The sequence below is a fragment of the Acanthochromis polyacanthus genome, chromosome 21 (genome assembly GCF_021347895.1).
Source record: "Acanthochromis polyacanthus isolate Apoly-LR-REF ecotype Palm Island chromosome 21, KAUST_Apoly_ChrSc, whole genome shotgun sequence".
Taxonomy (NCBI): domain Eukaryota; kingdom Metazoa; phylum Chordata; class Actinopteri; family Pomacentridae; genus Acanthochromis; species Acanthochromis polyacanthus.
In genome coordinates this window covers 13,911,490-13,926,660 of record NC_067133.1, presented here as the reverse complement: position 1 = coordinate 13,926,660, position 15,171 = coordinate 13,911,490, and the positions used below count along the sequence as shown (strand labels likewise).

The 15,171-nt window shown below is 37.7% G+C and overlaps 3 protein-coding genes across 3 annotated transcripts in view; 1 reads left to right on the top strand and 2 right to left on the bottom strand.

The window, feature by feature from the left end:
- Window positions 1-114: 114 nt before the first annotated feature.
- Window positions 115-1,884, bottom strand: LOC110954127 (protein NATD1-like). Its single transcript, XM_022198469.2, has 3 exons — window positions 1,676-1,884; window positions 589-707; window positions 115-515 (listed from the first exon to the last, which is right to left on the bottom strand). The coding sequence occupies exons 1-3, from the start codon at window positions 1,821-1,823 to the stop codon at window positions 399-401; spliced, it is 384 nt and encodes a 127-aa protein (XP_022054161.1). The 5' UTR covers window positions 1,824-1,884; the 3' UTR covers window positions 115-398.
- Window positions 1,885-2,831: 947 nt separating this feature from the next.
- LOC110954117 (dehydrogenase/reductase SDR family member 7C-B-like) lies at window positions 2,832-10,370 on the bottom strand. Its single transcript, XM_022198445.2, is given in 9 exon segments — window positions 2,832-3,456; window positions 3,552-3,701; window positions 5,134-5,226; window positions 5,302-5,512; window positions 6,392-6,504; window positions 6,591-6,647; window positions 6,650-6,767; window positions 7,412-7,496; window positions 10,073-10,370. Coding segments are annotated over 8 exon segments (1,002 nt in total). The 5' UTR covers window positions 7,466-7,496; window positions 10,073-10,370; the 3' UTR covers window positions 2,832-3,250.
- The window catches only part of LOC110954129 (splicing factor U2AF 65 kDa subunit-like), a 30,767-nt gene continuing 22,233 nt past the window's right edge, over window positions 6,638-15,171 (top strand). Inside the window, exon 1 of the mRNA XM_051941579.1 lies at window positions 6,638-6,761. The gene's annotated coding sequence lies outside the window, so the exon portion shown is untranslated. The remainder of the gene's footprint in view (window positions 6,762-15,171) is intronic.

Sequence of the window (15,171 nt, the reverse complement as noted above, 5' to 3'; positions counted from 1 at the left end):
ACCGGTGGAGCTGCACGTTGGACATCCTGCTGGATCAAATGACAGGTTAGTAATAACCCCGGTGAGCCTTTCTGATCCTCTTTAGACCTCCAGAAGATCCCAGAAAGAAAGAGCTCATGGTTTAATAAATTAACTTTAATTACATTTACAAAAACAAGTAACATTATTGACATCAAAATGTATACAATATTAAAATCTGATATAAAAAATATCCATCATTTGACAGTTTAAGTGCAAAATTAATTAGATTTTGAGTTATTTTACTGAAATGGACTTCACATCATGTTTGCAATTTTTCAATTATACAATGCTATTACACAGAATCATTAAAATGCTATTTCAAGTCCTACATTTGGCTTGTATGAGAGGTAGAGGTCCAGCCTGTGGTGGAAAAGCAATCAAGTGATGACAATGTCTTTATACTGCTGCTGTGGGTTTTCTTCTATGTATTTCTTTATGTACCAACAGGAGATGCGCGCCTTCAAGTTTTCTTCTACCACAAAGTCCAAAGCAGCCTGTAAAAGAAGCAGAAATAAATATTTGAGGATAATACACAACTTCACACAATCTGATGCCTGAGAGTCTTACCTGAGACAGCAGCGCCGCCACACCTTGACCCCTGAACGTCTCGGGTACGAAGGTGGACATCAGGTCGACCTCTTTATTACCGATGAAGCTGTAGTGCAGCACAGCACACTCATGGGCCCCTGAACAGACAGAGGTAATAAAGGGCTTCACACCACATTTAATATGGCAGTGGTGGTTTACAGATGTGCAGTCACAGCAAGTTTACTTGGAATTATTCAGCTATTTATTACAGTAGATTAACGCAGATTTTCCAAATGAGCAATCAGTTATAATCTCTTCTGTTTTCAGTGGGTTGAATTAAACATTTAGAACCTTAAATATTTTTTGACAAAGATTATAAACATACAATACCAGGCTTCCCTATAAATAGATTAAGTACTGCAAAATTCCAGTTAATTGCAAAGCTCATTTTTCTTCTCATCTTTTAATTACCAATAAGAACAAGTTTTCTAATAATAAACACATTTAAAAGATCATTTTACCATGATTCAAATTAAAAACTAATATTTGTGTGTGTGGTAATCTATAAATTACAAGACCTTTAAATAAAGTTTTCTTCTTACATGTGATGTTGGGACCATTGGGACCAGAGACTGTTTTCTATGGTTGGTACTAGCAACAAACATACAATATGGAACTCTCTTACGAAATGTCCTTATTTAGGTCCCGTTTACTCATCAGCTACGACGGTGTTGCTGCAGCCAGTCAGCCAAAAAAATATTCAAATGTGTTTGTTCTGCTGATAAGATGTTTGCCGAACTTTTAGTGGGGTTGAAAGAAATCGTATAAAGTACTTGTCCTTGTTATCTATTATGAAGCGTTTGACCTTCGCCAAAGGAAACTTAAAATCAGAGACTTTTATATGGAGTTTCGCCAAGGATTATTGCAAGCTCGAAAAGAAGGTGTATCTGTATGTGTGAGTAGAATCCAAATAAAAAGCTGAAACTGAAACATGTGTCAACGTTATGTGCGGAAATTCAATAATCTGTCGCTCGAAAATGTCATTCGTCAGGCCGTGAACGGACGCCGGGGTCTGTTGGAGAGTCTCCCCGGGCTTCAGACCCTCCAACCCGGCCGGTGTTCTTACCGGCGCCGCTGCCTGGATTCACGGTGAAGCGCCGGTTGTGTCGGTCGTGTTCCACCGATAATCTGCCGCTGCTGCCTACGGTGCTGAAGGCGACCCGACAGGACTTCAGATGGTGAGTTAACAGTCTGGAAGTTAAGTTAAAAGCCATTTATTATAATAGAACAGGACAGCACAGCATGGAGACGACCAGCTGTTTCCTGTCATGACCGCTAGAGGGCGACACCTGGCAGCAAAGAACACCAGCACCATTGATTGATCTAAATGGACAAAAATATTACTGATTTAGTAGACATTGATTGTTTGGTTTATTGATGTTTTTATTGCTAATTTTGTTAGGTCTCTGTAGATCTTGTTGTACTTCAATTAGAATTCGATAGTACTTTATTGTGTTTTTTTTTTATTCTTTCAGCTATGCAGAAAGAACTATTTAAATATTGAGTTTGGCATACTATAGCTTTATCATAATTTAGAATGTTGCAACTAATGAAATTGTTGCTAATTTGTAGTTTATATACAGTTGCTTTATATTTTGGATACATCTGAATCTGCAAAATACCTAAAATGAGCAAATAAATGTAGTATTAGTAAAAAAGAGAATATTTTCCTCACATGTAAGTAAATCCTTTTCATTAATTACAATTAACTATTGATTTAAAATAGGTCACAAGTTTTAAATTAAATAAAGACGAATTTTCTATATTGTTTTCTAATTAAAAAAGTCAATTTTTTCCTTTATGTGATCTTGTTGCCAGCAGTTAAGTGTGAAGACTAGATGTTAATGCAGAAAAAGCATACATGAACAGATACATAATCATGCCATAAAATAGACTAAAATTTCTTTTTTAAAAGTCACAGTAATACTTTTATTATTTATCCTAGCTGTAGAGTCCACAAATACAAGAACAGATGCAACATTTTCTAATATTATAATTCACCTTTTCACGCAAATTCTGCATCATCTCTCCGTGTTAAATTCTAAAATATAAAGAAAATAATTCCTCAGAGGTAAGCTGTAGAAAAACTAACTTTAACAGTATTATGTTATGCGTGTTTGCGACTAAGGATCATTTTTATTTTTTAAGGCAAACCTGTTTTTTGAAACACAAATGATCACTTTACATAAGTTCAAGTTTAAGATGACATTTCTGACAGCACATTGCAATTCACGCTGAAAAGATTTAATGAGACAAAAACACACAACTACAGATGTCAACATCATTTGTTCCATAAATGACTTGAGAATGAAACGATAGTTTTTCAGGCAAAAATGACAGCAACAAAAAAACCCAAATTTTTTTGTTTAAATGTAAATATTTTCCAGTTTTCTGTGATGGTAAAATCAACATCTTTGGGTTACAACAATCAGTGGATTATTAGAGAAATCATAGCTGGTTCCTTACAGTACTTGATGAAATATTATGCTTTTGATATTTTCTGTAAATTCCATTTGATTCTGCAAATTTCTAACCAATTTACAACAAATGAGCTTTTAATAAATCTGTTTCTGGGCCACCTTTGCCCTGCAGATAGACCAGGTTTACACAGAAACAACAGATAATCACTGAAATAGCTTCTCTACATTTTCTCAGCGGCGGCGGTGTTGTTCACTCCTGCAGCCATCACAGCGAAGAACACGTTGGGGAAGAAGGATCTGGCATAAATGGCCACCTTGGGGAGCGACGGAGCAATTACCACCTCCTTCCTCTTGTTGTTCAAAGTCTTCACAATCTCAGTGGCGACTTCATCCGGAGAAACACCAAGGGGCTTCTTGGTATACAACACTGCAGCAAGAAAAATACACAAAAATACAGGTAAATCAGTGAAAACTAACAAAGTAATGTTTGAGTTCTGCTTGTTTTTCTCTGATTTTACTCACGTGACCAGATGGATCTGGAGGCCTCTGAGGCTTCAGACGCTGAGCGGCTGATGAAGGTGTGGTTGATGGTGCTGACAGAGATGCCGTATTCTTCTACTTCAGCTCTCAGACAGTCGAAGAAGGCCTGAACTGCATGTTTAGAGGCTGCATCTGGAATACAGAGTTCACAATGTAAATACCACACATTATTCCAATACTAACATTTGTGTTTAATTGTAGTATTTCTGTGAGGCACCATGAAGCATCAACATGTTAACTGTGTCTGTTTTTGTGGTCATTCTTTGGGTTTTTTGATTGCTTTGTGTGTCTTTTTGTTCACTTTCTATGCAATTTTACCCACTATTTTGAGTCTTTTTGTAGTCATTTATATGTTCTTGTGGTTGTTTTGTTTCTTTTTTTTAGGTCATTTTGAGTGTCTTCTGGTAGTTTTAAGTCCCATTGGGATTGTTTTATATCATTTTTTGGTCTTTTTAAATTTTCTTTTTTAAATGTTTTCATCAGTCCACCAAATAGCATACTAATGTAATTTTTTTATTGCTAATTTATTAAGCTAACTATTGTCTTAAGATAACTTTAGTTTCATTATTCTAACATTGTTTTTTTTAACTAACTTGAATGTTTTACGCTAACTTTAGTTTTTTATGTTAACTTTAGGTTTTTATGCTAAGTTTAGTTCTGTTTTAAAAGTTAATTTTAATGTTTTACGCTAGCGTTAGTTTTCATGCTAACTTCAGTTTTTGGGCCTTTTAATCTTGTTTGTTTCATGCTAGCATATTTTTATGCAAACTTTGGTTTCTATGCAAATATTTTTTGTTTGCTAACTTATTTTCATCAAACTGTTTTATGCTATTTTTTAATGCAAACATGACAAACATATTTTGCTAACGTTATTTTTACATACAAAGGTTTTTTTTTCTTTTTTTTAATGCGAGCATGAGTCTTTTTATGCTAACTTTTTTTACATACTCAGGTTTTTTTTTAAATGCTAACTTCAGTTTTATATATTAACTTTAGTTTTTTGTGCTATTTTCTAGCTAAGCTTACAACTATTTGTCAGCAATTATTTTGTAAGAAGCAGTTTTAAGTTGCTTTAAGGCCCAAGTCTTTTGTACAAGCTTCTCAAATCTGAATATTTGTTATTTTCTCAGTTTTCTGTGTTAGTATTTTAAATGTCTTTGGGTATTTGACTGTTGGTTGGACAGAACAAAAGAGCTGACTTCTCAATTTGGCCTCCAGCAAATAATATTCTGATATACTTTCATAAACTAAATCAATTAATTATCAGGATTGACAAATGTCAGACTTAATCATTAATCATAAAATGATAATTAGTTGCTCTCATATATGGAAAAATGCCACATTGTGTGAGCATAAATTACTTAATGTAGAAGAAATTAAACAATTTTACAACAAATTAGCTGATTAAAAACTAAGACAAATTTACAATTAACCAGATTATTTAGACAGAAATAATATGGAGTTCATCTGGAAACTCCCCTTTGAGATCTGGGTACTACGGTCTTGCCGACTGGAAGAATTAAAACAGTTTTGTTTATTTCCCTCCATAAACCCCTGAACTCACATGCAGTTCTAAAAGGAACAGCTATTTTCCCCTGGATGCTGTTGACCAGCAGCAGGTGACCACTTCTCCTGGAGATCATGGAGGGCAGCACACCTGCAGCAGAAGTACAGTCAGCCCCGTCACACCTTTAAATGCTGAAATTAAGTTTGACATTTTCTCATCTTCTACCTTTAGCCAGTGTGACGGGCCCAAAGTAGTTGTTGTCCATGAGCAGCTTGTCCACCTCCAGAGACACACTCTGTGCAGGAGCTTTGACCTTCATGCTGCTGTTGAAGATGAGAATATCCAGGCAGCCGTAACACTCGAGGATCTCTGTGATGGCCTCAGGCATGCTGCCCATGTCGCCAAAATCCAGCAGCACCAGCTTTGGAGGAAACGTCTGAGAAGGAGAGGATCTTATCAGCTGTATGTACTTAATTTATGTAATTATGCTTGATGCTACTTTGTGCTGATTTCACTGCATTTCAGAGAGGAATGTTTTCCTTTTTATCCCATTTTATATATTTGCCAAATGAACAGTCGTTGCTATTTACCTCAAAGTAGGAGCATAATGGTGTTTTGGCAGGAGGCTGAATTAAGAGACATATTAAGTACATTTTGCAGACAGTCACTGCACAACTTGTTCTTGAAAAAATTGATTTTTATATTTCAGTGTTGCTGCGTTGTGTAATCTTCTGTGCAATGATCTCTCAATTTTTTTGTTGGCAAAGGTAAAAAGCACAGTAATGTGATCTGATTTTTGCCTGAGCTATGACGCTTGCAGGTTAAAGACCAACAACAAGAGGATTATTTGTTTCCTGAGTTTGACCATAGAGGTTTCTATACAAGACTTTTACCAGTGGTTTATGCACATGTTGTATAGGAGAGACGTAGCAGACAGCTTTGATTCACTTTTTAACAAATACCTTTATCAGTTTCTTTTAGTGGCCAGACTACTTACTTTACAACCTACAAGCACAACTTCATTGTTCATTAGTTTCATTTAAAATTATAAATGCCAACGATCTAAAACTTAATCATTAATCATCTCATGACTGTTCAGATTTATCTGGTGATCCTTTGGAGGGCTCTGACCCTTAAGCTGAGAACCACGGGATTAAACTGTATATGATTTATTCACAATCTATGGATAATCTGTGAGTTACTGAGGCAGGGGGTTGAAAACTGGAATATGTTTACGTCAACAAGTGCTTCACAACTGAATGTGCTTGAAATCAGTTTAATCCATTTCAAGTTGTTTCGGTGCTTCTGTACGTACAACTGTGGGATCAGATGCATTCGCCAAATCATCCACAAGTTCCTCCAGTTTCTCCCAGCTTTTCCCACAGAGGATCAGCCTCGCTCCTCCTTTGTGAAACAGGCCTGCACATTCTTCAAACAAGAAACACAACAACTGAGAATCAAGTCAAAATGCATTAGGAATTTTTAAGTAACAAAGTACTGTTTGTCTGCTTTACCTTTTCCAAGCCCAGATAAAGCATCAGTTATCACCACCACCTTGTTGCGTACAGATGTTTGGACAGCAGCCCGACAATCACACCGTAGAGGTAGAAAAATCCAGCCGTCAGCACGACCACAAAGGGCACCAGGAGGATGGTGGTGGTCCATACAGGGTCCATCTCTTGGAGGTAATCCTGAAAATGTTTTCAATATGTTTTCAGTATGCAAGGGTGAAGTAAAACTCCACAAATATTTTTAATAATTTGACATTGTTTGGAAAAACACACAGATACAAGTTTCTAATATTAAACAGCTGATTAGCTTAGCTTAGCACAAAGACTGGAAAGACAGAAACGGTTAGCCTGACTCCAACAATAACAATCTACAAGAACATCTAAAGATGCCTGATTAACAAATTTGATATCAAAGTACTGTGATTTATAGCTCACAATGAAACTACAAATTTTAACATTTTTACCTTTTAGTTTGGGGTGTTTTAAACAATCAAGATGTTAATAAGCAAATTTTGAAGGGGTATTACTCTTTCCAGTCTTTCTGTTAAACTGTGCTGATGGATGAGACAGGATCACAAGAAGTGAGCAAAACATCAAACTATTTCTTCACTAAAGTGAAATGAAATGAAAAACAAACCCTCCATAAACCACTAATGTGTTATGCTATCTTCATTAAAGTCGTGGTTAGCTAACAGATGCTTCTGTTAAAGCATGTTTCACTGTGTAAACATGCCTCTTTAAATGGAAAATGATTTGGATTCTGTAGATGAGATAGGATGGGATGTGAAACACCACTTAGGATCTAATGAATGAGCGTTTCATACCCAGAAACTCTCCGGCTCTGTTACATTGGACTCCATCTCACCATCTACAACCATTTTTAATTATTAACTATGTGTTCTTATGATTCTGAAACAAAGACAGAGAAGACATGTTTACCCATGTTCTTGCAGCAGTAATGAAAAACAAAAGAACCAATACCGCATCCTCAATGTTCCCGTATGTATCTAGTATGTCTTTGTGCACATACTCAGATATGTTGATACTTAATGACATTCAGTTCTTCATGAACTAAATCGCATTCAAACTTACCCTAAGATTTTATTGGAAACAAATAATTCATATGAAAATCTGCCCTTTGATTGGTTGAAACGATCTAGACCAGTTTGGGTAGTTTTGAGGTCTTGAGGTACTTCTGAACTATGACTTTGATATCACATCCAGATTTTTACATTTTTACCATCTTTGAAGCACAATAACTGCAAAATAGGAACACTGCTGAACAGACATACACAATGAGACACACATTCAAAAACAGTGATGCAAAATGACTGTAAATAGACAAAAAACCACAGGGAGATACAAAGCGATTCCAACGGACAAAAATGATTATCATGACTTTCAGGAGACACTGAATTCCTAGCAGGAGGTTAAACAAGACTACAAAAGAGACAAAACATTTAAAAAGAGATTCAACATGGCTAAAAGAGACAGAAAAAGCCTAGAAACGAGATGCAAGAAAACTACAAAAACACAGTAAACTCCTAGAAGGAGACAACAGCATGACAAAAGAACACAAAACATCTACAAAAAATTTAAAAGAAAAAGAGACGCAAAATGCCTAGAAAGAGACAGAACACTGCGAAAGAGATGCTACAGGACTATAAAGGGACAGACAATGTCTAGAAAGGGACACAAAACCTAGACAGAGACACAACACAACTACAAAAAAATTCACTATGACTAGAAAGAGATGCAACAGGGCTACAAAGAGATACAATGCAACTAAAAAGAGACATAAAACATCTACAAGGAGACACAGAAGGCCTAGAACGAGATTCACGACAACTACAAAGAGACAGAGAACACACAAAGATGAAACAGGGACTGCAAAGGGACACAAAAATGTGTACTACGACATAATACAAAAAAACACACACACACACACAACACACACACACACACACACACACACACACAGTAAAACACACAGGACAACAAAGCGACACAAAACAGCTACAAAGAGAAACAAACTTCCTAGAAAGACACACAGCACTGAGAAAGAGATGAAACAGCTCTACAAAAAGACACAGAACATTTAGAGACACAAAACATCTCAACAGAAGGGACACAAAATACCTAGAGACACACAGTGATTAGCAAAGAACTCAAAAGCCTTGAAAACTAGCCTAGCCCTGCTAGACCCATGTTCTGAAGACGCAAGGGTCTAGGCACGCTCGACAGGGGAGGGAGGCGGGCTAAAGGTTGTCTATCAAATCTGTGCAGCAATTGGGTAGGTATACAACCAATCAGCGCAACGAATAGGCTCCTAGACGCCGGAAATCAGAGGATGCGGGAGTTCGGTGAAGCCTTATTTATACAGTCATGGGTGAAGCTCAAGTATATTACAGACATGTTAACAGAAAGATTATTCAGAGTCGTGCTAATGGAGCTCAACAACTGTTGTCGTTTTTATTGTTGACCCTGGCAAAGAATTAATTCGTTGCCGTGGGTTGTCTAGCACGGCAAGGCTAGTTGTTTCCGGTTGTTTCTGTCAGAATCGTCGCGCCTCTGTCGTCACTTCGTTACGCCCGCCTTCTGACTCTACACTTCATGGTGATTCGTCGGCCAGTTTTAGGAGAATCCAGCCTCGAGCCTTATGGAGGGTAACTAGACCCACCCTGGCAGAGAATTAAATTTGTTGCGTGGGTTTTCTAGCGCGGCTAGGCTATTGAAAAACATGAATCAGGACTAAAAAGACACACAAAAAAAGATACAACACGACTAGAAAGAGACCAAATGAAATGTAAGGAGACACATGTAGAAGAAACAAATGCTAAGAACACAGCACAACTGTAAAGAGACATTTAATGACCACAATATAAAACAACTGCAAAGCATGTGTAAGTCTGGGTCAGTGCTCCTGTATAGACGTTGTTGGGGCCATTTTTATCCTCTGTGTCCAGGTCCAGTTATCTTGTGACCATGTCATGTGTTTCTCCTGACAGAGCCAGTTTTCTGTCATCTGATTGTAAGACTGACACACACACACACACACACACACACACACACACACACACACACGGATACACACAGACACACACACATGGATACACACACACACATGTCCTGCTGGGAATTTGAAGATAACCTTTTGGTTTAGGTTTACTACGCAAAGCACCGGCTGTTTGTCCAAGTAGAGGCTCCTAAATATAACCCGCCCTAAAAAGACCTGTGGCTCCCACAGAGGCTCAATGTCACAGATATCTCCCATATTATTCCACAGCTAAGTCAGGAAACAACAGATCACTTCGTATTCCTCTGATATTGCTTCTAGAACAAAATCTAATGTTAAAGTCACACTGGTTGCACAGAGTTGTTGCACTTTGCACAGGCCACTGCTACATTAAACACAGCAGTTTATTCCTGAATGACTGAACATCGACCTCGACTTTACAAGAAATGAATTAGCGGCCGCCACTTACCGCTTCTCGGGCCTCTGCAGGTAGCAAGCTTTAATTCCTGTCCTGAGGAGCTGGAGCTGCTCGCCTCAGCAGAGCTCCTCCGACATGACGCTCAGCCACAGCAATACTTTGGATTTGAGCTCTTTTAATAGCAGCACAGCTGAGTCAGTTATTTTCCATGTATGTTGTCTGTGTGGTATGTTTAGAATGACAGGCGGAGGAGAGGGGCTATTGGCTGCTGGAGGGCAAATTATCCAATGCAAAGCAGAAATCTACATCAGTACATACAGTACTCTGTAGACGAAGAATATGTTTTCAAAAAAAATTCGGCAAGGTGCAGAAAAACATACAGAAAACGCTGGAATTTGTTAACATTCAAAAAAGGCACAAACCGGGAAATAAAACAGTACACGTGTAAAATAATTACATATTTTTAGCAGGTTTGAATACAGTAAAACCATGTAAACTTACGCTAAACCTTGTAAAAGAATGAATTACGATAAAATATGTAAATATTATGTACATTTTTGGCCTTTTTCTACTCCCATTATATAAAGTAATCTTTTTTTTTCTGTATTTGTACTAGATATTATCTATAATTTTACAAAACAAGTAAGATCTATAAAATTATAATTTTTCTTATTAAATTGTTTACTTTTCAAGAATAAATATATATGTTTTTCAAATAATGGCAAAATCAGTAAAGTACCAATCTTTTTGTTGCTGATTTAAATACAGTAAAATAGTGTAATATTCGCAAATGTTGTAAAATTTGTAGTTTGTATAAAAACAGATATTTGATGAGATATTACTGAAAGTGGGGCTGTACATTGGAGTAGTGGTTAGCGCTTTTGCCTTGCAGCAAGAAGATCCCCGGTTCAAGTCCCGGCTTTCCCGGGATCTTTCTGCATGGAGTTTGCATGTTCTCCCTGTGCATGCGTGGGGTTTCTCCGGGCACTCCGGCTTCCTCCCACAGTCCAAAAATATGCTGAGATTAATTGATGACTCTAAATTGCCCGTGTGTGTGAGTGTTTGTATATGTAGCCCTGAGACAGACTGGCGACCTGTCCAGGGTGTCCCCTGCCTTCGCCTGCAGCTGGGATAGGCTCCAGCACCCTCCACGACCCTAGTGAGGATAAAGCGGTGTATAGAGAATGGATGGATGGATTACTGAAAGTATAGGCCCAATTTCTTTCAGTTAACATACACATTCATTTTTTTCTGTGATTTTGAATGTTTAGAAGTTTTATAGGGTAAAATGTTTTTAAAATCTATTCATTTTTACAGTGTATTTCACATATGCAAAGTTTATTTATCCATCTCATTTCCCAGTAAAATTGCATTTGTCAAGTGTCATATTTATGTGTGACAATCATGCTGATGGGATAATTTGGTGTTTTAATTTTAGAAATGTTCCGTTTTGGAAACCACGTAAACAAACTACAGGAGATATGAAGTATATGACATCTTCTCAAATGCTGCAGATCTGTTCACATAACACAATGAATGGCACACGTCACCATCAGTTTCTCTTACCATACATCAGTACTCTGTGTATTATTTTTATTTGATAAACTTTTTCAAGTTTTTGTAATATGGAACTGCAGCATCCCAGTGTCTGGAGGTAAATGGGTCGAAGTTTATTAGTCTAGTCTCTCCTCTGCATGAATATCTCAGCTGTGTGTGCATGTATGTGCGTGCATGTGTGTGTGCGTTTTAATATATTAAGACTTGAAAATCTGTCAATATAGTCATTAAAAGTTAAAACCAGTCTTGGCATCATCAAATAAAAGCATAAAATGCTTCAGTGGCTGCAGGTGCTGTCTACAGTAACGCCTAATAAATTATTTGTTTTCATATTTTTGTTGTTTTGTTCTGTTGTTTCAGTTGTATGCGAAATTCTTCATTTGCAAAAGAATCCTCAAGTCTAAAATGCCACCATTGCACGCCACTAATATTGCAATCTTCTTTCTATTATAGCTTGTGTTTCATTCTCTCTGCAGGTATCTCTAGCTGCAGTTACATATTTCAGATCTGCAGTTACTGACCTCCTAACCTCCCAGTGTGTGTAGATCTGTTTGTCTGATGTTTGTCTGACTTCTGTTTTTTCTTCCCCACTGTTGCCGGCGCTGCCTGAAGGGAATCCAGATGAAACTTTCATTTTACTGTTTTTTTTGTATAATTTTGTAAGGTCTTTACCGCAGTGGCGGCGCCAGAGTATTGTTTCTGGTTCAGCTATGGTGGGGCTAACCGATATTGTGGCGGGGCTCAAATAAATGCCAGAATTTCAATGTGAATGTATTTTATAAAACACTCTCCAACCACAGCTAAGAAAACAGGCACAGTTACAGACTAGTTACCTTAACCTCAAGCGACCAAGCTATTTTAGCGACTAAATGACCGACTGGGGTCATTTATGACCCCACTATATTTTACACAGGAATAATGTCCACTTTATTGCCTCTTTTGTGCTTTCTTACCTATTCCACTCCACTGCATTTTAAGATGGATATTCTAAAAATAACCTTCTGTAATATTCATGGATTTAATCATTTTGACTCAGAGCTAAAGTAAAACCATATGAACAATATGATGCATTGTAAGAATGCAATAACATGTTATTTTTAGACACGCTTTGTCTGCCATTCTTTTAAAACTTTATTCCTTTTGTTTCCTTAATAGTAAATCAAAGTACATAAAAACAAAATCTACACAAACATCTTGTCTGTATGTGTGCAATGTAACATGCAGAGAAGTATTTAGATTAGGGGCGGCTGTGGCTCAGGTGGCAGAGCCATTCGTCCAATGCAAGACACTTTACCCACCGTACCTCCAGTGCTGCCACTTACACTGGTGTATGAATGCGTATGCTGTGTAATGTTGGTGGTGGTCAGAGGGGTTGTAGGAGTGGATTGGCAGCCAGTCAGTCTGCCCCAGGGCAGCTGTGGCTAAAATGTAGGTCTACCAGCTATAGTGCACTGCAAAACACTGAAATATAGCGATTAGAGGTAGAAATAAATAAATAAAACTAAGGTCTACAATAGTGAAAACCTATACATCTTTCTGGGGTCATAAGTGACCCCAGACAAGTTTCCATTATCCTTGTCACACCAGTTGGCCGATCTTTACAAAAAACTATGAGCAGCTGTGGGACATGTCGATTGACAAATTCATGGTAGGAAACATTTTTCGTGTGAAAGATATAAAACGGCAAATACAGTGCCTATCATAAGTATTCACCCCCTTTGATGTTTTACCCCTTTTATTGCTTTCATAAATCAATCATGGTCAAAAATTTAGCTTTTTTAACAAAAAAATTTATTGGAAAAAACTCTTTAATGTCAAAGTGAAAACAGATTTCTATAAAGTAATGTTAATGAAAGAAAATTATATAAATGAAAATAATTGTTTGCATAATTATTCACCCCCTTCAAGTCAGTATTTAGTAGATGCACCTTTGGCTGCAATCACAGCAGTGAGTCTGTATGGATTGGTCTCAATCAGTCTTGCACATCTGCCCACTGCAATTTGCTCCATTCTTCTTTGCAAAACTGCTCAAGCTCTGTCAGGTTGCGCGGGTATCGGGCATGAACAGCCCTTTTCAAGTCCAGCCACAAATTCTCTATAGGACTGAGGTCTGGGCTTTGACTCGGCCACTCCAGAACATTTACCTGGTTCTTCTTTAACCATTCCTGTGTAGCTTTTGCAGTATGTTTTGGATCATTGTCTTGCTGGAAAATAAATCTTCTCCCAAGACGTAGTTATCTTGCAGACTGAAAAAGATTGTCCCCCAGGATTTCAGTGTGTTTTGCAGCATTCATTCTGCCCTCTATCTTTACAAGCCTTCCAGGTCCAGTTGCTGAGAAACATCCCCACAGCATGATGCTGCCACCACCATGCTTCACAGTGGGGATGGTCTGTTTTTGGTGATGTGCAGTGTTTGGTTTCCGCCAAACATGACATCTTGTCTGATGGCCAAAAAGCTCAATTTTGGTCTCATCAGACCAAAGAATCTTCTTCCACTTGACCATGGAGTCTTCCACGTGCTTTTTGGCAAACTCTAGTCGAGATCTAATATGACTTTTCTTCAACAGTGGCTTTCTCATTGCCACTCTCCCATAAAGCTTTGACCAGTGAAGAACCCGGGCAGCAGTTGCTACATGCACAGTCTCTCCCATCTCAGCAGCTGAAGCTTGTAACTCCTTCAGAGTAGTTGTAGGGGTCTTGGTGGCTTCTCTTACTAGTCTTCTACTTGCACGGTCACTCAGTTTACGAGGGCGGCCTGATCTAGGCAGATTCACTCAAGTGCCATATTTCTTCCATTTCTTGATAATTGATTTCACTGAACTCCGGGGGATGTTCAGTGCCTTGGAAATTTTTTTGTAACCATCTCCTGAATTGTACTTCTCAATAACCCTTTCCCTGAGTTGCTTAGAGTGTTCTTCTGTCTTCATGGTGTAATGGTAGCCAGGAATACTGATCAACCACTCTCTGGACCCTTCAGACACAGGAGTTTTACAACTCAATCACTTGAAACACACCCACACCACTCAGGTGATCTTCATTTCACTAATTGTGAGAATATTGGCAACAATTTGATGGACTTCTATTGAATTAGACCATTAAATTAAAAAGGGGGTGAATAATTATGCAAACAATTATTTTTATTTATATAATTTTCTTTCGTTAACATTACTTTATAGGAATCTGTTTTCACCTTGACATTAAAGAATTTTTTTCAATAAAGGTGTTTGTTAAAAAAGCTCAATTTTATTGACCATGATTGATTTATGAAAGCAATAAAAGGGTAAAACATCAACGGGGGTGAATACTTATGATAGGCACTGTATAATTATATGGCTGGGGTCATAAATGACCGCACTCGGTCGCTTGAGGGTTAACAGTACAACAGGTTGTGAAGCTGATGCCACATCTGATCTTGAAGTTCTCTGACTGAAGATGGTCCTCTCACTGGATTTAAGGTTCAGATGCTCTGGAGAAGCTCCACCAATGAGCAACAGGGAAGCTTTAGTTTTAGTGGTTTATTAAATGTTGCTATGAAGGTATCGCTGTTTTTCTTTGTGAATGCAATGTGCTCCAACTGAAACTTGAATTAGAAC

Excerpts from the sequence above, each read along its gene's own strand:
- LOC110954127 (XM_022198469.2), bottom strand. The coding sequence starts at position 1,823 with ATGGCTTTTAACTTAACTTCCAGACTGTTAACTCACCATCTGAAGTCC. Across the intron at positions 708-1,675 it reads GAATCCAGGCAGCGGCGCCG|GGGCCCATGAGTGTGCTGTG; the intron begins GTAAGAACACCG and ends CTGTCTGTTCAG. Across the intron at positions 516-588 it reads TGGCGGCGCTGCTGTCTCAG|GCTGCTTTGGACTTTGTGGT; the intron begins GTAAGACTCTCA and ends CTTCTTTTACAG.